At 41.1% G+C, this 22,012-nt stretch overlaps 1 protein-coding gene across 1 annotated transcript in view; it reads right to left on the bottom strand.

Moving 5' to 3' along the window:
- Positions 1-1,014: 1,014 nt before the first annotated feature.
- Positions 1,015-22,012, bottom strand: part of TG (thyroglobulin) — a 161,219-nt gene continuing 140,221 nt past the window's right edge. Inside the window, exons 45-48 of the mRNA XM_027786474.2 lie at positions 18,717-18,824; positions 5,949-6,089; positions 5,481-5,671; positions 1,015-1,945 (exon numbers count right to left, since the gene is read on the bottom strand). Of these exons, the coding sequence (XP_027642275.2) occupies positions 1,830-1,945; positions 5,481-5,671; positions 5,949-6,089; positions 18,717-18,824 (556 nt within the window). The 3' untranslated portion in view covers positions 1,015-1,829. The remainder of the gene's footprint in view (positions 1,946-5,480; positions 5,672-5,948; positions 6,090-18,716; positions 18,825-22,012) is intronic.

Below are 22,012 nucleotides of genomic sequence, written 5' to 3'. Positions count from 1 at the left end.
CATTTAGATGAGTTATAATGTGTTTATTTAATGGATAGAGAAGAACTTATTCACATTTGCTGAAAATTCATATATATGAATATATATATATGTATATATAAAAAACACATATATGTGTATATATCTGTAAAATAAGAAAGACTCACAGGAATATTAGGATCAAGCTAAGCATGCGGCCATTTGGAAACTAAGTGACAGAACTGGAGAAACCCACAGTACTTTAACCCAACAAACTGTTACATCGATATGAAATACTGTAGCTCAGTTTTGGGTCTTCCCAGGGCTGGAGATACAACTGTCTGCATATGTGGACACATATAAAATCATACCTGTTATTAAAATAAGATGTTTTAGCAGAGTGCATTGTTTTAAATAGAATCTATTAGACATCAATTTCCAGGATCAGTTTCAAAAAAAGGAAAAAGTAAACCCAGTATTGGCCAAGGAATCACAACTGCTGTATCTATAGCTATAGAATGCAAAAGAAACATCCTCTGTTGAGCTGCGTGATCTAAGCTATAAGATATGGGCTTAAAAGTTCTTAAGTATTTTCTTCTTTTCATTACCAGTTAGCATACATAATACATACATAAAGATAATGATGCAAAACAGTTTGATTTTTCCATCTTTACTTTTTTAATATTTAATCAGTCAACAAGCTTCTTGATTTTTTTGTTCCTTTTATTGTTTCTTGAACAGGATGTAAATGTAAGAACTATGAGTGTTACACAGTTGTTCTTCCAGCTAGGTAAAATCTTTGAAAACCTGGATACATGGCAGGCAGCAGTAACTGCTCATGCACTGGCAAAGGTCCCAAGCAGCAAACAAAACCTTACTAGTTGTTCTGTTAAATCATTTCAACACTGTAGAAGAAATTTGGGTCCTACTGAAATCAATGGAAACTCTGCTATTAGTTTCAGGGCAACCCTGATTTCACACTTTGTTCTCAAGTATCATGAACGCGTGTGTGATATACTGTCAATTGAGAATTATCTGTTGTCAGATGATCCCAGCAATAAATTAACAACCTAACCCAAACTACTTTCAGAGCCATCTGATACCCTATGATACCCTATGATGCACTTTTCCTTTTTTCCAAAACTGTTGTGTATTCTCATCTTCTCCTTACAAAAGACTGATGTTCCAAGGACATCATATTCTAAGCCTTTATTAACATATGCTTTGTATTATCTCTGCTGTATGTTCTGCTTTACCCAAATGTTCTTATACATATTTTAACAGGTGATCATGAGCTGAATATAGCATGTGCATGCACCTGACTTCATGCAAACTCACTCAATGCATACTCTATTCCCTTCTTAACATTGTTCTTCCTGGATTCAACCCCTTCCCATTTTGAAGCTTTTTAATATTCTACAGAATGCCAAACCCGGGTCCCACTCCTATTGGCAGCTTGTGATAGAATAAGTAATAAAAAAGAACAAGTCAGATATGACATCTAGCAACTTTGAGCTTCATCAGCTGAGGGACTTCTTAGAGTTTGGATGTATATCCTTTTCTGGCTGGTGGTACTACAACATGTTGGCATTTAGGTAGCTGCAAGAAATAAAATCCAATACATTTGTTTTCTTTTTGCAGGTTTTATTGATACTTTATTCTTCAAATTACAGTTTCTTTTGACCTAAAATAATGGCTACAGGACTTATTTTGTGCCATATTCAACAATTTTCTTGAAAGACTACTTTCTTGAAAGGTCTACTTTTCTTGTTCAGAAAGTTAGCTGAAGGAAGCAACTTGTTCATCTGGTGTGACACAGTTGCATGGGCGTACAATTGTAGGACAAACCCATCCAATAGCACTGTGATTTCCTATCTGCTGTAAGCCACCTTGTCTTCCAGTGGCTGAATCTCCTGGGAGGCAAGTGGTTCAGTGGGAGCTTCACTAGGGCTGCTTTCTGCAGATGGCGCTCCATCACTTGCACTTCCTGAAAAGACAATATAATCAAGATTAAAATAAGTGTCGTATCTTTGATGCAGCAATCTAGGTTTGTCAATGGCACTTAAGAGCCTTTAAATGTATCTATAAATGTTCAGGAAGCTATTTTTCTCAGTTTGCAGCCCACTTGCAAAATGCTTTAGGGTCATAGCAGACCACCTAATTAAGTATCTTACTTAATAAGTAATTAAGTATCATGCTTCTAGCATGCTTTAAATAACTGCCACTGGAACACATAATAGTTTGTACCTGAAGTGTGCAAGACTTGCTCTCTTTTTTGTGTTATCTCCAGATACTTACCAACCAAGCAGGAAGTGTCAGGACCATCATTTTTCTTGTCTATCTGGAATACATAAAGCACCAGCACCCAAGAACCCAAGACACATAACTTCAGCTGTAACTGAGATTCTAAATATAAGAAGGTTTATTTACCAGAAACTGCAATTTATGAGTTTAGGAGTAACGCAGTTTTCTGTAGGACTGAGATCTAGGGTCTAAGATATTGAGCTTTGAGCCTTTAGTTATCCTTAATTTGACAGTTCTAAGTCAAGACATTTCTTATGTAAACAAAGGATCAAGAAAGAATTTTGAAAAGCTAGTTGCAGTTAGATTTTATCATCACTGGTTTGTCCAGTTCTTCTCCATTTTACTGAATTATGTTGATTTTTTATTATAGTTCAGAGATAATATCAGAAAGATACTGATTTGAAGGAAGAGATGAGATGGACAAAACAGGATTCATCACAGTTAAACTGAGATTGCATCAGAATAGACCCTCCACAGCTTTGTACTTGGACATGAAAACTGGATTGTCTCATCAGCAATGCTTCTTGCTGTCACACTTTTAAACTCCATCCACTTGGCATGAGGCCACAAACTGCAACCCCCAACAACTGAGACTCAGCAGTCAGAATGAACAGTATATCATACAATCCAAAACCACTATAATGAAGATTTGTAATTAATGAAAGGCAGGAAATGGCTCTTTTTTCCACTAAGTATGTGTTAGATTGGATCTCTCCGTAGCTGACTGACAAATAGTTCCCAACCATGATGGGAGTGCAAGTTACATCATACACAAACAGCTTACAGCATTGAGCTCTCAAATCTAGCATCCAGCATCACTCCAGGATCCCATATGACAGCGTGGTAGGCCTCCAGGAACAGAATCTGGAGCATTCAGGCAGCAACAGAGGTGCAGTGCTTCAGTTCTGAAGGGAGGTACAGCAAGCTACCTCCGGTGTGCAAGTAGACACACCAATGAAGCAGCAACATGATACTTAGGGACTTAAAAAAAAGGCCACTACAACAAACATTCAGTTCTCTTGACTAAACACATTCTACAGTCTCACTTGTCCAGTCCTTCAAAATGTAATGTCTGGGAGCAATGCAAGTGATGGACTTGTACTGACAGACTGACACCGCTTTGGCATGAGTTTCCGCACAAGCTCCTCTCAAAAAGAAATTGATGGTGTTCAGCCATCAGCATCTGAAGTTCACACAGTCCTTCTAGCTGAACTGATGAGCATTATGAATCTTTTTTCACAAGGAGGTGGCTTCAGATTGTTATCAAGAGACCCACAGCACGAGTCTCTGTAAGTTACCACCCCATGCTAAAGTCTGGAGCAGAAATGAGTTTGACAAGATGCTTATTTAAGTAGAAGTCTCAGTATTAGAGGGCGAGATAAGATTAAAGATGACTATCAAGCAAAGTGACAAGCCAACGTTGCTATGAGATGGAATTTAGTAGAAGTCAACTGTGTAGCTGCATTACCATGGTGCTGAGGACAAGCAAATACCGGCTTGAAGAGCAGGCAGGGTGTGCTCACTTCTGCTTGCAGAATAACATGTTGACACATACTTTTTAAGCCTTCTCTTTGACAATCTGTGCTCCATAAATCTCACACAGCCTGGCTTGTTTAAAAAAAAAAGACTAACCTTTGTGAACTATTTCAGTGTGTTTTCTCTCCCTCTCTCAATTTTTGTTTAACATTCAACTATTTGGTTATGGCCACCGATGAGAGCAGGATATTGAGCTAGGCAGAACATTGGACTGACCCATACACGAATGTTGTTGTTTTTATGCCAGTTTGGATGGGTTTAAACCTTCTCCATCCCAATAAAAGTCTGTTCTGGTAGACATTTTCCCATCTTTGGGGGGGATTTTCTGTAAGTGCTGGCAATAGCCTCTGTCCGTGGTGCTTGGTGAACAGTTCTGCAAGAACTGTGACTTCAACGCAGTCTGGCATTACACATCCATAATGCTACAAGATGAAGTCCCAAAAGATCTAGAGGCTATACCCAGGACTGTTTAAACATCAGAATCAAAAGCTTTTTTAACTTAGGAATATCTCAACAAGCAGAAAGCCATTGGAGAGATCAAAATATCCCCTCTGATGCTTGAAAAGGCCTACAGCAAAATCTCAAGTTCACTTTTGAAGAAAAGCCATGAGTAATGACTCAGGCTGTCTCTTGAACAAAAGCATTGACGTTTGTATCAGAACCACCAACTTGATGGTTCTGAGACATTAGTTTTGTGTCACTCAAACATCAGCCTCCATACATTTGAGGTGGTCTGTCAGGCATAGATAGCCTAGGTAGCTTTGTGTCTTGGTGAGTACATTTTGTCCCTAGAAGTGCAATGGCCCCCCAAAGCAGAAAGGGCCTGGACTGTGTTCACTGTGCAGATGAGTCCTTAGAACATAAAAACCACTTGTAAGCTTGTAGGTCTCCAAGAATAATTCAAAATATCTCTGCCTGCCAAAAAGGGGTGAGTTTGTTTGCTTTTCTTGAGGCTATCCAAATTTATTTACAAGAGACAGAGACATGAAGGGGAGGTTATTTACCAGAATAAGTTGAGTGTTCAGGACAGAGCAGCAGATTGAAATCTCAGCAGAGCTGGTTTTATTGTCCTAAGCAGTCAGAAAAAAAATGAAGGAATCTCACAGCTGCATGGAAATTTATGAAAACAAAAGAGAAATACAAGGGGCATAACCAGCACAGCTATTAAAAAAAAAAAGAAAAGAAAAGAAAAGAAACCTGTCTAATGTGAAGTCAAGGTATGTAGGATCTATAATGAGATATATCAAAAGCCACAGTTACAACCTGACAGTGGATAGAATTTATCTTGCTCCTCCTAAGGCATATGAATCTCAACATTCTAATGTTAGATGTTTACAAGAGAGGTGCCTGTATACCTAGTCTTCCCGTTTAATCAGAGTCTATATTATGACTGCAAATAGAAAGCAAACTATCAGAAGATACAGCTTCATCATATCTTCTACCATCACTGCAGGAAGTTTTATCTAGCTCTAACTCCAGGACAATGAAACTTTATTATACACTATCTGCTATAAAAGAAATCAGTTTAGTGTTGCATACTTGCAGTCTCAGGAGAGTCTTAACTATATACCCTGGACAATTAAAGATGTTTAATTTATGAAAAGTATTTTTCCATACTGACATAACAGACTACAGAGGAAAACTTTAAGGTTTTATTTAATGACAGGAAACACTCTCCTTACCTGTGGATGTTTTCACTCTTCTGATATAATTGGACCAAAAGGAACAGTCTGCTTTTTTCAATGCTTTACGAGTTGGCAAGGAAGCAGTGAACTCCTTGTAGTTATCACCATCATCATTTGGCAGATACATAGGCCACAGGGGCATTGCCCCTGACATTCTCTTCGAGAAACTATGAGGGTAGTTTGGATTTCTAAGGGAATGGGAGAAATGATCATCAGAAAACAATGACCTGAACAGTAACATGCAGGCAATCAGCTAGGTCAAGGCAGAGTGTATCCAGTGCCTTTGACTAGCAGGGTTCAAATTCAAATCTCTGGTATCTGCTTGTCAACTTGGCCATGACTTTCCAACAGTGTTGACCAAAGTCCCCTCTGTAGGATTAAAAATTGCTAGAGGAAATGGAGGCTGCTTGAGTGAGGGCAGGATCCCTCCCCAATCACAGCAATTCTTGTATGTCACATACTTACCCAGAGTTTACAAAATTGGAGATATACTGCATAATTTGCAAGGAAAGGCTCTTTTCTTCCACAGTAAATTGTTCTTCATACTTTGGGTAGAATGGCAGTCCAAATGCATACTGAACATCCAGCAAGAGCTCCTGACCTGAACTAAAAAAATATTTACATAAACGTAATTTAAACCATCTTTTATTTATTTGGGGTAGAAATTGAGCTAAGTTAATTCAGAGAATAAAGAAAAGTTTTAAATAATTAATGGCCATTACTTAGAGTGTGGTGAGCTGTGGGACTTCAAATTAGAACATGAAAGAAGTGCAAGCAATAATAATGAGAATTTGCCATTAGGTTAATGCAGGGTCTTTAACATTTGTTACAAGAGGAAACTGTGGAAGAAAATGATAGAAGGAGAAAGCCACTTGTCTATTCCTTAAATGCCTCTGAAGATTTGTACCGATTTTCCCTAAAATTAAATTCAGAAAGTGGAAGCAAGTGGTGACGTGGAATCTGGCAGCCATGATGGAAGGTTAATTATGGTTTATTTCGCAGACTTGGAAAAAAAAAACCCTGGCCCTTCTTAACAGCATTGGAGTTTTTCCATTGACTTAATTTGGGCCAGAATTCTGCCCCAAATCTTTGGATAAGGAAAGATGTAATAGGAGATGTTTATAAAGGTTTCTTTTAGACATAGTTTTAATCTAATTCTCTGCTGGCTGGATGGTTTTTGTTCATACAGTCTCTTCTCCCCAGGTTTTATACGCCAGTCAAGTCAAAATGGCTTGAAATAATCACCTAGATCATATTTAAGAAAGAACCAATGTTGTGTCATTCCATGTAATAATTAACACAAATAATAAGGAATATTTCAACAATTTAGAGACAAGGCTGGCCAGGTAAGACAACAACACTTGTAGGACTTAGTAGCAAAGGTTACACAATTCAACATCTTCAAGTCCTGCAGAAAAACAGTAACCAACTTCTACGAATAAAATTACAACTCAGCTATGCTCAAGACATAGCTTTGAACCACTGCTCAGAAGGAGACATTTCCGGTATGGTCCAGTTGCATTTTCTGTATCCCACATTTAGATAAAGATCTTACTGATCTGGTTAAATGCTGCATGAAGGCAGACAGCATCGGGGGAGCTGGGAGAAAAAATGGATCTCTGTGAGGCAGGAATAAATAAATCTCAGATCTACTCAGAAGGATTTCATCTGCAGTGGCCACAGAGGTTGTTGTCAAAAGGTGGCACAACTGAAGCTGTTTTATCTTTGGACATGAAATTCAGCAGCATTGATATGACCCTGATACTGCCTCTATGGAACAGGGCTTGTAGTTCAAACCATTACGGGCAGGTGGGCTGAAAGCAAGATGACTCCTTTACCTTTTATGAGTGGTGGCACCAAAGCCTTTATTTTGAAAAAAACCCCCACACAACCCTTTAAATGAAATACATCTTTGGTTGTATTTTCCTTAGTCTTATCATAATACTTCAGTAACACTTTGCATCTGGAAAGTGAATTATTCACAGATTATTCACCAAAAAAATGTAGAACTGAAACAAGATTAAAGCGTACTTTTCTTCCCCAAATGTTTATAGAAAGATTAAGCAAGATCATAGTTTCATAATTTTACTGTAAAAATAATTTGCTTGGCACAGTACATTACAGCAATTTTGCAGCAAAGGTACTATATACTTAAAGGAGCTATTTTGTTTTCAATGAAGAGTCACTTTTGAGTAGAATAAGGGACATGAAATCAGTTGAGATGCAGTGAACAGACAAATGTACCCATTTAGGGAAGGCATAGCAGAGGTGAACTTAGTTTTAAATCTAAAATGAGTGAGCTGGGACTGAGGGTTTCCCCCCAAATGAGACTGTGTTTCCAGCCCTCGTGTTTCTAGAGGTGAGAACTGTTAAGGTCACAGCCCAGACTAAAATTCAGCAAACTCCTAAACAGAGAAGTAATTTAAAAAATATTTGTACAACTGTAAGGGGTTTGAGACATAAAGTGGTACAAACCCCTACAATTTCATCGGCCGCTTTCAGTATTTCTGGTTGATGGTACCACTCCCTGACCAGTGAGTATCAATAGTGAGAGGACAAGGCAGAGACCCATAAGGTTAAGAGGGGAAAGGGGCACACATATATACAGGCACAGAACAGCAGTAAAGACAACTGTGAAGCATCTAGATGGCAGATAGATGGAAAATATCAGGGGAAAGTTTCTGTCTCCTCCCTCAAACTCTGATCATCATCCATGCTTGCCAGAAGGGCGTGCAAAATGGCCAGAAATACCCAAACGAGGATTCTGGAGTCTTAGGAGCTCTGAGCATACTCCAGATAGCACCAAGCAGTTACACTGTTTTCACTGGAAGAAAAGTGGAGCGAGAGAAAGAAAGGAGTGACAAATAAATGTGTATAGCTTCTGTTGTACACTGCTCGCTCTGCAGGGAGGTTTCTATTTCCCAAGCTGCTTGAAACTGCACTCCTGATACCCCAGGGTGTCGTACAGGTGAATCGGCAGCATCAGCTCTGCATGGAGAAAAGCAGAGCCCAGCTACTGGTGGACTTCAGAGGACAGTTTGATGAAAGGGAGGACTGCAGAGACAATGGCAAAAGGGATTTTTAAAGTGTTTTTAAGGAAGACAAACTAATAGCAACGAACTTCCCCTACAGAAGTCCCTTTTCAAGGAACAGATCTGTCATTTTAATAACAGCGGTGAACATAGTTATGTGTAAGGATGAAATCTTGGCTCTGGTGATTCACAGGACTAGTACTTCATGCAAAGGTATCACTTTCAGATCTTCTGTGTATACCTTTTCTTTCTAAGATGTCAACTTTTTTAGATACAGATTCACAGCTCTTCTTACGTGACAGTACGACAGACTGGTAAATTGAGCCACGGAGGAGCTAGGGGCCAGACTTTGTTCACACTAAAGTGAGTCCCCCTTGGAGAATTACTACTTCGCTTCAGAAGGAGGCACTACTGGAGTTGTTACCCATTTTACAGCAAATCAAGTGGTAAAATCAGAAAATTTGTGACATTCATAGCCAATGATTTAACAGCAGACCCTGAAATATCACTTGGTGGGAATTTTCATTCTATAGTGCCAACCTATTTAATTGGGAAGGTATTGATTCTGAGAAAACTTTCCTTAAGCCTGAGATGGAGTTTCCATTTAAATGTTTCCAAGTAAGAAACAGAGAAAGGCATTTCTTAGCCACCAGATACCCCACTGCTCTATCAAACTATGGCTACTTTTGCGTACACAGAACAGCTTCAACAGGGAGGAGTAAAAGATGAGAAGGTCAGAATTTAGAAGAAAAATATCCAAGTTATGGTTGTTTTGGTTCAGATTCTTGTTTCAAATCAAACAGAGTACGTATGTAAACTCAGATTGCCAAAAGCTGAAGTTAGTATCTTAACCACAAACTTTTGGAACAGTAAAAATGACACACACAGAGAAATACTCAAAAATTTTCTTTGCAAAATGGAATGGTCATTAACGGCTATCCATAATCATGGCTATCAGAACAGAAAAATATGATCTGGCAGACAACCATGCTATTCTACACTAGGACTGAATGCACAACTTAGAGCTGGGGCTACAGAGCTGCTCACACTGTGATGCATTGTAAATTAGGACATATATCTCATTTTGAACTTTGTCCTTGTTCTAGATTAGCCAATTATTTCATACTGGAAACTCAATTTGATGATTAATGAGTGACTATAGCCCAAGACTTCTCTTTTTTTTTTTTTTTCCCCTTTGTCTTTCACTTAAAAGTAGTCCTTACTCTCCTAATGTAACAATTTCAACTAATCTCAAAGCCTTTTGAGTCACAGCTTCTATTCTTAGTCAGCTTAGTGTAGTTTCTGGTTCTTTTGTAAAACTACACACAGATAGAAGCCAACGTAAATTAACACAAAATTCAAATGACATCCTATACAATACCAAACTTTCTACTGCTATCCAATCATAAAAATTTTAAAATAACAAGATAAACATAACTCTAGCTAGAGTTCAGCCAGAGTTACCAGTAAATTACGCGGGATGAAAAAGCAAGTTGAAGAAGAATCCGTTTGTCACCAGCTAACGTACCAAAGGGTGTATTGACCAATAATGATAGATGTTTCAGTCCTCATAAAGCACAGATAACTAATAACAGAAGACTTTTCTAATATATATGGTCTGGAACAAGCAACTAATGTGTGGCCATGAGTTTCCTTTTCTTTTTGTGCTTTAAAATTTTTTACCAATAACTAGGCAAGAAAACCACACAAATGGAAATTCAAACCTGCTGAAGAACCTGACACCACATCTCAAGTATGGGAAGAAATGTAATTGATCTTTTCACTCCAAAATTAATTGTATCTTCATTTATAAAAAGTTTTACCCCATGTTCTTCATGCTCTTTTTTATACAATTATATATACTTAATCTCCTGCCCATTTTATGACGCAAGCACTTCATTTTTGCAAAGGATACTGTGTCAGTATTATGGTTTTATTTTTTTTTAATTAATGATAAGCTTGGAACAGAGAGTCTAGCAGCCCACATTTCTCAAGACCAAACTTCAAGAACTCTGTATTGGGTTTGTGTGGCACGGTTTTGATAGCGGGGGGCAGGCTACAGGAGTGAATTCTGTGAGAAGCTGCTAGAAGCTTGCCCGTGTGCTATAAAGCCAGTGCCAGCTGGCAGTGGTGGCAGTGCTGCTGGGGTAGCATATGCAGGGAGCAGGGGAAAGCGCTGCACCGCTGCACCGGAGAGTGTGGGAGCCGCGGCCCTGCAGCCCCCGGGCAGCGCCGGAGGGGCCGGAGCCGCTCCCGGCCCGGAGCAGAGATTCCCCCCCAGCCCGCGGCGCCCCCGGCCCGCGGAGCCCCCGGGGGAGCAGCTCCCCCCCCGCAGCCCGGGCAGGGCCCCCCCCCGGGGCAGGGGGTGCCCGCAGGGGGCTGTGACCCGCGGGCAGCGGCGCTGGGGCAGCTCCGGGCAGGGCCTGTGGCCCCGCGGGGAGGAGCCCGGGCTGGGGCCGGGCTGGGGCAGGGCCTGTGCCCCCGGGGGCGGGGGGGCTGGGGCCGGCTGGGCCGGGGGGGCTGCGCCCGCGGGGGGGACACGCTGCGGCAGGGAAAGAGAGGAACGAGGAGCGGGGGAGACAAGGAGCGAGAAGCTGAGCGCGGCCCTCAGTGCCCATAGCCCTGTGCTGCTGCTGGGAGGGGGCAGGGACGGGCAGGAGCCGAGCTGCGCCCGGGGAGAAGGGAGCGCTGCGGAAGGTGCTTTGAGGGTCGGGTTTATTTCTCACTGGCCCGCTCTGACTTTCCCCGGGGCAGACCTGGGTTGTGCCTGTGACGGTCACTGGGGAGCGATCTCTCCCTGCCCCCACCCCGACCCACGGGCCTGTCGTTACATTCTCTGCCCCCTGCCCGGCTGAGGAGGGCAGGGACAGAGCGGGCAGGGGGGCACCTGCCCTCCGGCGTGGGCCAGCCCGCCACACCCTCAAATTATCTTAAGTCTCCCCCAGCTTTGACTAGAGATGTTGGCCAAAATTCCCATTACTTTGTGTGATACAAAGCCAGGCTAGGCCTAGCAAAAACCTAAGTAGATCACTTCAGAGGTTTAAGTTGCCAGCCCCATAAAGTTGGGGACAGAGCATCATTAGTCATAAATGGTTTACTGCACAACTCCTTCCTTCTTCACTGCCTACACAAACCTCTCTGTTCAGCTAGGACACCGTAGCCCAGCCTTTTCAGGAGATGAAATCGAGAAACCTGTTTTGTTTCAGCTACAATGATTGCCTGAGAAATGAAGAAATAGTGTACTCAAACTCCTGTTAGTCACTAAACTTAGCAGATATTGAGGAACTGTGACAGATTTGTAAGGTAAGAAAATCATTAATCTTTTAAATGTAAACTTTTATGAGCATAACTGGTGATTCTAACAATTCTGTGAAAGGGTTCATGTTAGAGATGGGATTGGGGTTTTAGGTCCCTAGCTCATATTCAAGACCCTGTTCAGTATTCCATTGGCAAGTATAGGCCTATGACTAGCAACTAAGAAAACAAAACAAAACACCTATCTACGGTCACCTGGCTTTGGTGAGAATAGATCATTTACATGCTGATTGGATTGAACAGCATAGGTAAAACCCAGACTCATAGGCTTGGTGATACATCTCCTGCTGATCTGAGTGGAAACAGGCTTTCATAACAACCATGTCCCTGGAAAAGATTATATGATTTATATATAAAATGGCCACTGCCTGCATGATCTTGTGGGCCAGTTCTGTGTTTATTTTCAATAAATGGATTTTTAATTAATTTTTGCAAGAAATATTGGAAATGCTAAATGTGGTGGTTTGCACACATCTACATTCTCTTCATATTAATACCAGCAGGCTTGCAGAGCAGGATCAAGTATCCTAAGCTGTTAACAGGCACCATATCATCCACGTCAATGGAGAGGAGCAGCCTACCGACACTGCACTTTGCCTGGACTTAAATACTCATTTTGATGATAAGCAAAAATATTTTTTTTTAATTATATATAACAACACATCTTAGAAAAGGAAACGTGATGTGATTGCAGGGAGGAAAAAAAATAACGAAAGGATAGCTGGATATTTATAGAAATGTAATGAGCCAATGTAAGGCCTGGTGTGTGACCTCTGCGGTTCTAGGGGCACGTTTGGCTCATTGTGCCTCCTCACTTTACAAAGTCCTGCCAAACAAACGGGGAAAACCATGTGAAAAACAGTTGAACACTTTTCTTTCTTTTTTATTTTCAGGAAAAATCAGGACATATGGAAAAAGCTTAACTCCTAACGGGATTAAACTGCCAAGTTTATCCACCTTTGTACCAAAAAAGCCCTATAGGTACATGTGACTTGCAAAAGCATCCTGGAGTTTGCTGTGTCTTTTCCACTTGGATTACTCCCAATACACGCAATGTTCTACTTTGCATTATAGCTGTGCCAGTTGAAAAAAATAAAACTGAAGCAGCAGATAATAAATTCAAGAACCTGAAAGCTCATATAAATTGAAAAAAAAAAAAAAATTAATAGAACTTAATGCAGGAAGAAAGCAAACAACACAGATTACAGAATTTTGTCAGGAAATTACTGCTCTAAAAACCTAGTAATAGGCCTGTTGACACTTGAGTGCATCTTTGGGGGACAGAAATTCATGCCTTTGTTCAGTATGGCTACTCCTGAGCTGAATGAGTGGATGAATTTTGGTAAAAAGGTGATGTGTTCATTCAAAGACACAGACACACACCCCCTCCCTGAGCAGCAAGGAAGCTCTCTCTCTATATATATAGACTTTGTGCTTATCTTCCAGATTACATTTTGTGGGAACAGCTTGTCCCAGTGCAGCACATGCAGATCCAAAGATCTCTTTGTACTTTTCTGAGCCTTTTGGCTGAATTTTGGTTTGCTTAAAGCTGATTTCTGGTTTTTCTGAGCTTGGTACTTTGCCTTTGCATATTTATGGCCAATTTCCAAGATCTGAAAAATCTACTGAATGATAAAGGCCCCTAAACCATTCCGTGGGAAGAAAAAACAAATTGTCTAGACCTCAAGCCTTTAGCAACACAGAAACTGTCCAAGACTTGAGAATGGCATGAAGTGGTTGAATCAGTGGGAGAGTGTTTTCATAGCTGCAGCCTGCATAACACAATGGATAAGGCCAGAGGGATGAGAGGCAATTCCAACAAAAGCAAAAGAACTTTTAGGAGATGATTGGGAGTATAATTTTATAGAGGAAAATGACGAGCTGTTGTTGCAGCAAGTGTACGTAGCTAAGGCAATTGTGGTGCCTGCCCAACTATGGAGGCAATGTGCATCTTGTCGTTCTTGTTACCAACTCGCTGGTGCCTCATATGCCCTCTATGTTTAGATTAATTTCTTTGAAGTCTGGAGACATAACTTTCTGTCTGCCACCACAGCACCCAGTTCACATTGTGGCCCCCCAATGTAGGGGGTGTTGGTACTCATGGACTAACAGGTACAGTCAGGAGAACCTCAAGTGGTGGACAGAGTAAAGGACGGGGGTATGATTATTACAAAATCAAAGGATTAGAAAAATCTCCTCTAGTTAAAGGGGTAGTAAGAACAGCCAGATTTAGCACAGCATATATAATAAATAGAAAACAGAAATACTTGGCATAGTGGAATTTTTTTTTAATCAGTCAGTTCTCACCTTCATTTACAGGATTCATCAAGAGTGTCACCGAAATCCAGCCAACTATATGAGCATCGGTATGGAGTGGTCGTTTAACAACTCACACCAACGTACACATGAGTGCATAGTCAGGAGGTAAAGACAGCCCCAACTAAAATGACTTAAAGCAGATAGCAGCTCTTTAATCTTGGATGAATCTGTCCAGTGCACAACAGTTAACAAAAGCTTTTGTGACAATTATTATGGTAATGTTAATAAGATAGAGCCTCATTAAGTCTCAGTTTAGACCCCTTTAATGACAACAATGATGCTTTGCTATCCTGCTGCAGCTGATGATCTGGCCTCCTTGGTGAGCAGAGCACCAATTTTTATCCACTATCAGCCAAGAGAGCACATTTGTCACCACAGTGTGACTTGGAAACTATGTTGGCATGGCAAGCAGCGCTACTTCATATAATATGCAAAAATCACACAGAAACCTCTTGAAGAGTTAATGAGGCAAATTTTTTTACAGTTAATAATATTATCCTTGTCAAAATATACTTGTCCTATCACATACTTCTTTGCTATAACTAAAGCTGCACTCCAGCCCTCCCCACTAATCCTAGGCAATGCTGAGCAGTCACATTCCTCCCGCATTGTTTAGAATAAATGTTTACTCCAAGGTCTAAGTGTTCTCAAAAAGAGAGTGAGAAAATGACATCTGGGTTATGTATATATTTTTACCACAGATCATTAATGCAGGAGTTGGCTATGCATCCCTCTACTTATTCAAATGGGAACTGAAGACTAAAGCAGACATAATGTCATGCCAAGCTTGGGAGAATGCTACCACGTGGAAGGAGATATTAGTTTGCTCTCTGCAATATCCATTCATCTATATGAAAACTGTTCATGGTTTTTATGCGATTTTCCACATATGCCATAGACATCAGTTTAGAGTGGGCTTTTTAATCCTATCCTTGTACCTATGCGTGCTTGAGTGTGTGTATGTATATACGTTTGAGAAACCTTCAGTTGTGAGACAAACTTTTTCTAATTGACTTTTAGTGGTAAAAATTCCTCCCTGTTTAATAACTTTTTGTCCGCTTTGCATCATTGCGGTTGGGTCTGTCTTTACTGGCTGACTTCTCCCTCCCTCTTGTTTATCTTGCTGTGAGTTATTAAGGGACTGCTCCATGTGAAACAAGAGGAAATACCAGTACTTTTTCATCTCTGCATTTTAACTCTCTGTTCTGTTACACATTTTGGGAGACACACATAAAGTAGAGAGGGGTGACAGAAGAAATCAGAGAATGCATTGCGGTGCTGTGCCTTATCTTAATTAGTGAATGGCCATTTCCCTAGCCAGAATATTTTACCTAAGAGCAAACAGTCTTCCATTGTTGTAGTTATCTGAACACAGTATTATTTTTATGTACTTTTTCCTATACATCTGTGAGGCAGCTATTAGCAGTTATTATAGATAATATATATTATCATCATCCTCTTTATGATATCGATAACAAATGCAAAGAGTGAAAGGTCCATATCCTGTGTAAACTGACATCTTAGGAAGAATTTAGACACCAAAGACCAAAAAAAAAATCATTATTTTATCTCTTGTGTTACTCTATGGACATAGTACTTTAGAAGTTTCCATTTTTACAAGCGGAGGTCTGTATCTCAGCAAATCCAGACGTGATTCAATATCAAATGGGCTGAGAAATCATTTTTCTGTCAAATGCCTATGAGCGATCAGGAATATCTAATGAGGTGTTCCTCCAGCTGCAATGCACTGAGGGGGATCTCAGCCAGTATGTGTACTCACAAAATACCCTGTACATGTCCTGTATATGACAACAAAGCATACTGTTGGTTATTACATTCATTAACAGAAATAGATGGCTGTAACACAGTTCTATTCAGCATTTTAATAGCTAGAGTGTTTGCAGGGTCCCAGATTCAATTCCCACTTCTGCTGAGACACTTCAAACCGCCTAAGCTGTAGGCTACTTGGCAGAGTCTGCCTCTGCTCCTCCTCCTAAGAAGAGTCACAATTTTCAAAGAAGAACTTGAGAACCATCAGGACTCATTGCTCCAGTGGTTAGGGAAGTCCCTTGGAAGTTGGTGACATGGTTGCTAGGTCTTTCCCCAAGATTAGTTTATATACTCTACTTGAAGGCTGTTTCATGTACATTACTGGTTTTAATCTGGTAGGGCAAATTGCAAATAATATTCCCAAACACTCTTCCGTGTTTTTCAGATTACTGATGGTTTCTTGTTTTTTAGCAAAGGCTGCCCTCCCATGAGAAGCTCCTACCCTCAACAGCACCACACTGCTGGCACGCAGTGAGGCTGCTGGACAGCCTGCAATGCACGTATATTACTTACATAGAGGGGGAAATGCTGTAGGAAGGGTGAGGGAGAGAGGTCACATGGCAAAAATGTGATGAAGGAAAAGGAAAGATTAATTTAGGAATGAATGAAACAATGTTAAACAAAAAACTTGCAGTATATTCAGCAGAGAATCTAGTGTGGGGTCCATTGGGAAAACAAGGGTATCACTTCATAAGTAGTCACGTCATAATGTCAGATCAGATCCTTCGGTACATGAACAAGCTGAATTCTGCAATCTCTGTTTAAGTGCTCGCCTTTGCAACTTAAACAACATTTATTTTAAGGATACTTAAGCATAAATAAAGATGAAAGGAGTAAGAATGTAAATGCAGCATACCGGTTTGGGCCCATTTCTCCTTGCAAGTGGCTTAGCCTAAGGCATTTGAGCTTTTGCCTCACGTTCCCACAAGTTCCAGACAGCATACTGGCTTTGTCTGTTCTTTCAAAGAGGGTTATGAAAAAGCAAACTAATAATTTTTGCACTAAAATTTAAAGTAATCTGCTTAGAAGACCACTGACAATAGAAATATTATTAAAATGTGTAGCTAAGTGCAACATAAGCTACTACTGTACTGGAGAGCATGAGGAAAGCTAAATAACATAAGCGCAAGTGAAATCTTAAATAGGGCTAGATAGAAGAGGAAATTCTCATCATTTCAAAATCGCTGCCTCAAAGCCAGCGAGTCTAACTTGTATAAGTACAATTTCATCTACTTTCAACTAAGATTTTATCAAAGACGACTGGGTCACTATCATTCTCCAAAGAAAGAGAAAACTTGCTAGCTAATTTGAGAACACATCTTTTCTTTTTGTGTGGCTGGATTTTTGGCGTACCATAGCTCAGCCCTGTTTGGAGCCTTGTAAAAGTCACTTATCTGAGCCTATCAAGTAGCCAAACCGAGCACTGCGAACATTCCCGCTGGAGCCGCCAGCGAAATAACGGCTCCCCAAGGATTAACTTCTCCTCAGCTAAAAAGAAAGCGAGCCTGTGTTACCACAGCATAATGGCCTTCATCTGTAACCTAGATCTTGGCTGATTTCTTTCAAATGCTTTTTCACTATGCTATCAGGAAAGGGAAAAGTCCGTGTGGTTCACAGGGAACTTCACAGTATCAAATGGTGTCAGAAGGAACCTGCTGTCTCTCCCCTGAGCCCTTTCAGAGAAAGCCTGAGAAAAAAGAAAGGGTCTCAAAAATCTTTCTGGAGAGAGGTATGGGGCAGTATGGAGAGCAGGGGACTAGCCCTGCTGCCTTGTAAGGAAACAGCGGATAAGCATCCCTGTGTGCTTTGCTGCCCTACTTTGCAGATCTAGGGGACAGGAGGGGCTGCTGTCACTGCAATTTCTGATCACTCAGCCTTTGAGAGCAAGGGACCAGGAGCTAGTGTTGTGTGTCCCATAGCAGCCCCAAGTGCTGGCCACTGCCTGCAAACATCAGTGTCTCATCCTGACTTCTGGGAGGGCTGGGTCTAAAAGAAAAACAGGGAAGGTCACCTTAATACCTTAATAGCCTCTGACTACCAGCTTGTTCTGTGCCCAAGGGAACAAGGCATTTGCATCTCCCACAGGCATTTAGAACTTTCCAGCTAAAATATGATACAGCTTCTCCTGCTGAATTTTTTTCAAGTAAGCTTCTAACATGAAGGATGACATAGACCCTAAGTCTGCAAATGCTTGTGTTCAAAACTGTTTTTCCTCCCATGAGACAGTCTGTCGACTGATCACAAGTCATAGTGTGGGAGCTAGAAGGAATAAATCCCAGACCCCATCCACACTGAAGGCCAGTCAGCCTAAATGTGGTGCAACTGCATTTACTTCAAAAGGGGGCACTGTTAAATTAATGTTGAGTCCTTAGAAAATGTTACCCCATTCATCTCGAGAGCTGTGGACTCCCGATGACTTAGACCACGTTCTGGTTCTTCTAGGAGGTTTATCAGATATAGGGTAGAAATCTAAAAGGCTACCTGGAACTGGCAAAGGTAGGTAAGTTGGAAAGGAGAAACTTAATTTAGACATCTAACTTGAAGTGTCTCACTTCAGAAACAGCATTCCTATACAGCCAACAAAGAAATAATCTATTAGAGCCGAATCCCTCCTTTGCCAATCTGCACTGTTTATTTGAGGTACGTACATCTATCCAGTTACTCCACAGGGCACCCAAACAGACAGCCCTGTTTTTGCAAACTCCAAATCCAAGAAACGTAATAAAATACATCATACCTGCTCTGTGAGGAATTCTCAGGTACGTGGTACATGAAGACATTTCCTCTGGAGGCAGCAGCCCAGTGACTGGCCATGTTGATGATGGGACATGTGATAAACTGGTCACTGATAAAAAAGGAGGAGCAGGGAACAGATACAGTCACATATTGGAAAAAAGGAAAGAACACCCCTCCCCAGTCAACAGACCTCTCTCTAAATTGATAGCCACCTTTAATCTGCCAAAACAGCTCCTATCTCTGCCTTTAAGGTCACTGAGGGAAAAAAGTCACCCTCTATGAACCCAGTACAGCTTAGACTTCACTAAAATTACCATTTTATGGAGTGTTGAACAACGGCAATGACACTAAACAAGCCATATCTGACACATAAGGAATATCCTGGCCAAAAAAACAATCCCATTTTAGTCTAGTTTCTGGGGACTCATGCTTGTAATAGTATAAAACTCCTTCTGGCATCACTAGGTTGCAATGGCATCTAGTAAAAAGATTTATATATTTCCTGGGTTAAGGTTCAATGATATCATTTCTGCATTTGGATCTGTGTGATTTTTTTGGGTAGAGTTTCCAGAGCTGGAAGTAAGTGACCACTTTTGGAGATACCCTGCGGGGCCTCTGGCAGGGCTTATCAATATGGAATATCTGGTATAGAATGTCTGGGAGAGAAAGGTCAGACAAGAAGACTGCAATGAGATAGTTAAATGATCAATTTATCACCAAGTATTGCAATGCAAAGGTATGAGTGAAGTAAATGCATCCAGACTTCCCCAGCTTTCATTGCCCCAAGAAGTGGGGCTGGGAGGTGGGGTTAGCTGTAGCTGCAAGGAGCACAAGTAGTTCAAAAGGGCAGGCAGAAAACAGAGCACCTTACTGCAAGATACCTTGTTGTGTTTCCTCAAGGCAATATTATCTATGCACATACACCACTTTACATTCTACATGCGCCCAGAGACTCAGCACACTCTTTAGGCGTTTATATATCCGTAAGTACATGAGCACGCACAAACGTATCTGCTGCGGAAGTGAGAGGTTTCAATTCTCAGTCTAGTGAACCCGAAAGAGTAGCTGCTCCTTCAGACATGGTAGGTAAAAAAAGAATGACTGATGGCAAGGAAGAACAGTGTCAGAGAAGCATAAAGCCATGTTGCTATATTTAACTGGTATGATTATGAAAGGCACTGTTTGGGTAGCTATCTTGGTTCAGCAGAGTTTATTTTAAGCCCATCTGTGAGACCACAAGTTATGGGCTGACTGATCACAATGCTCTTTGACAGTTACGGTTGACAACACCCATATGAAACAAAAATTACTGTTCCTCACATGCCTACCGGCATGGGATTTTAGAGGAGCAGATGGTCTTTGAAAACTAGGGAGTCTGTGGAGAGCATTAGCTCTCAAAATATGTTTTGAGATACATTTCAACACGTTAAACTGATTCTCAGTTGGTGCGGGGGGCGGGGGGGGGGGGGGGGGGCAGAAATGCAGCAGCAAAGTCAGCTATTCTGGGAAGTGAAAAAAAACCACACAACAAAACAAAAATAGTGACCACAAAGATGAAATGGCTGTTTCTTATAGGTATGGAATACCAGAGTGTTTTTTTTTTACAAAAAAAAAGAGAAAGAAAAATAAAATTAAACTTATTTTATACTTGGTAAAAATACCACAGATTTGCAGCTAAAACAATTTTAAAAGTGGAAATATTTTAATACCACAAAATATGCACAATGTATGCACTTTATAACAACCACTTATGTTGCTTTCTCACACTTTATAAACCTGTTAAAACTTTAGCAAATAATTATAACCTCCTGACATAGAAATTTTCTTAGGTTACACATCTGTGCTGGTAGTAAGTTTGTTGAAAAAAACCCCAAAACTAAAAAAAAAAAAAACCAAAACCCCAACCCAACCAGCCAACCAACCAGACACCAAAAAAACCCAGAACCACACCATGTATGTGATACTGATGTAGATGACTCTCATTCCGTAACTGCTGTCTCCCCTCCCTTTCTACTGCAGCTGGAGTAATTTCCCAAGTGTTTAAAGAAAACAAAGTATCATCAGATGTCCTGGTTTCACTACTCATCCTTGTGCTTGCTGGTGGTGACTCTTTAAGACATTCACTTCTTCCTTAGCCAAGTCACTTGCCTCATATCGTAAAGAAGGAGGTAATCCCTACGCCCCCAAGGCTGCTGTGGGGCACTCCGAGGCTGAGAGCCAGGGCAGCTAGCTGGGTACTACATCCCTGCTGCAAGCAAGCTGTGTGCTAGCTGTCACGGATTTGCTAAGGTCAGTGTCTGCACCATGCTGAGCCCTGGGCTGAAGGTAGATGATCAAATGCAACAGCCTTGGGGTGTAACAGTTCCTTATGGAGGTATCTCGGGATGGGGGAAGGGTTAAGATGTAAGTCTTTCAGTGATTTATTATGGCTTAAAACTTTACCAATATGACTAAAGAATTATAGCCCCATAGGTAACGGTGGTGATAAGAAAGAGATTGAGGATGAGTTCTGGCTTGAACACCTACAAACCACAGCTCTTCCATGTGTGCTGCATGCAGTGGCCCCAAATGCCACAGTGCTGGATGGCCTGTCCCTGCGACAGGCTATGAAGCAGGGCAAATGCAGTAAAGTATGAGACTTGATAAACGGCACAAAGCTCAACCCACAGCCTTCTGGCTTGTTTACACCATGACCTCAATGCACTGGCCCACCTGGACCACCCGGAAAACTTCCCCAAACAGATTTGGTCACTGCTGTCTTCAATCAGATGTTTTCAACTGAATTTTGGTTCCTGTTCAACTCCTGCTCCCTGAAGGTCCCTTGGAGCAACACACTGCAACTCTGATGGGGGACTGAAAGGAAAATCTTTTCTCTAAGATCTCACGGAGAGGCTCATGGTAGGACAGAAAGCTGCAACGCTAAGAGCACATATACTAGGAGCTTGTAGCTATGATGTCTTGGCTCAGGACAGAGGTGAAACAGTGTGGACGGGCACACTAGGACTCAAACCACCAGCTTTATAAAACACATCACCTTAGAAATGTCAAGTGTTTTCATAATGGATCTGCTTATGAAACAGAGGCAGGAATAGGGAAAGACTTTTTTGATTTGTTTTCTGAAAATCTGTGCAGCTTAAACATGCAGCCCCTGAGTTTGCGTAGAGGCAGGAAAGCAGAGCTCAGTTTTCCCCCTTTCGGAAAAATGGGCCCACCCCACTGCAGCTCAAGAACTGTAACTGGCTAAAGCAAAGTGGCTGCCCATGGGAGAGAGAAATCCACTCTTCTTTGCAGGCCAAA

The sequence above is a fragment of the Falco peregrinus genome, chromosome 3 (assembly GCF_023634155.1).
Source record: "Falco peregrinus isolate bFalPer1 chromosome 3, bFalPer1.pri, whole genome shotgun sequence".
Taxonomy (NCBI): Eukaryota; Metazoa; Chordata; class Aves; order Falconiformes; family Falconidae; genus Falco; species Falco peregrinus.
Note: the sequence above shows the minus strand (reverse complement) of the source record. Positions and strands in the feature narration are given on the sequence as shown.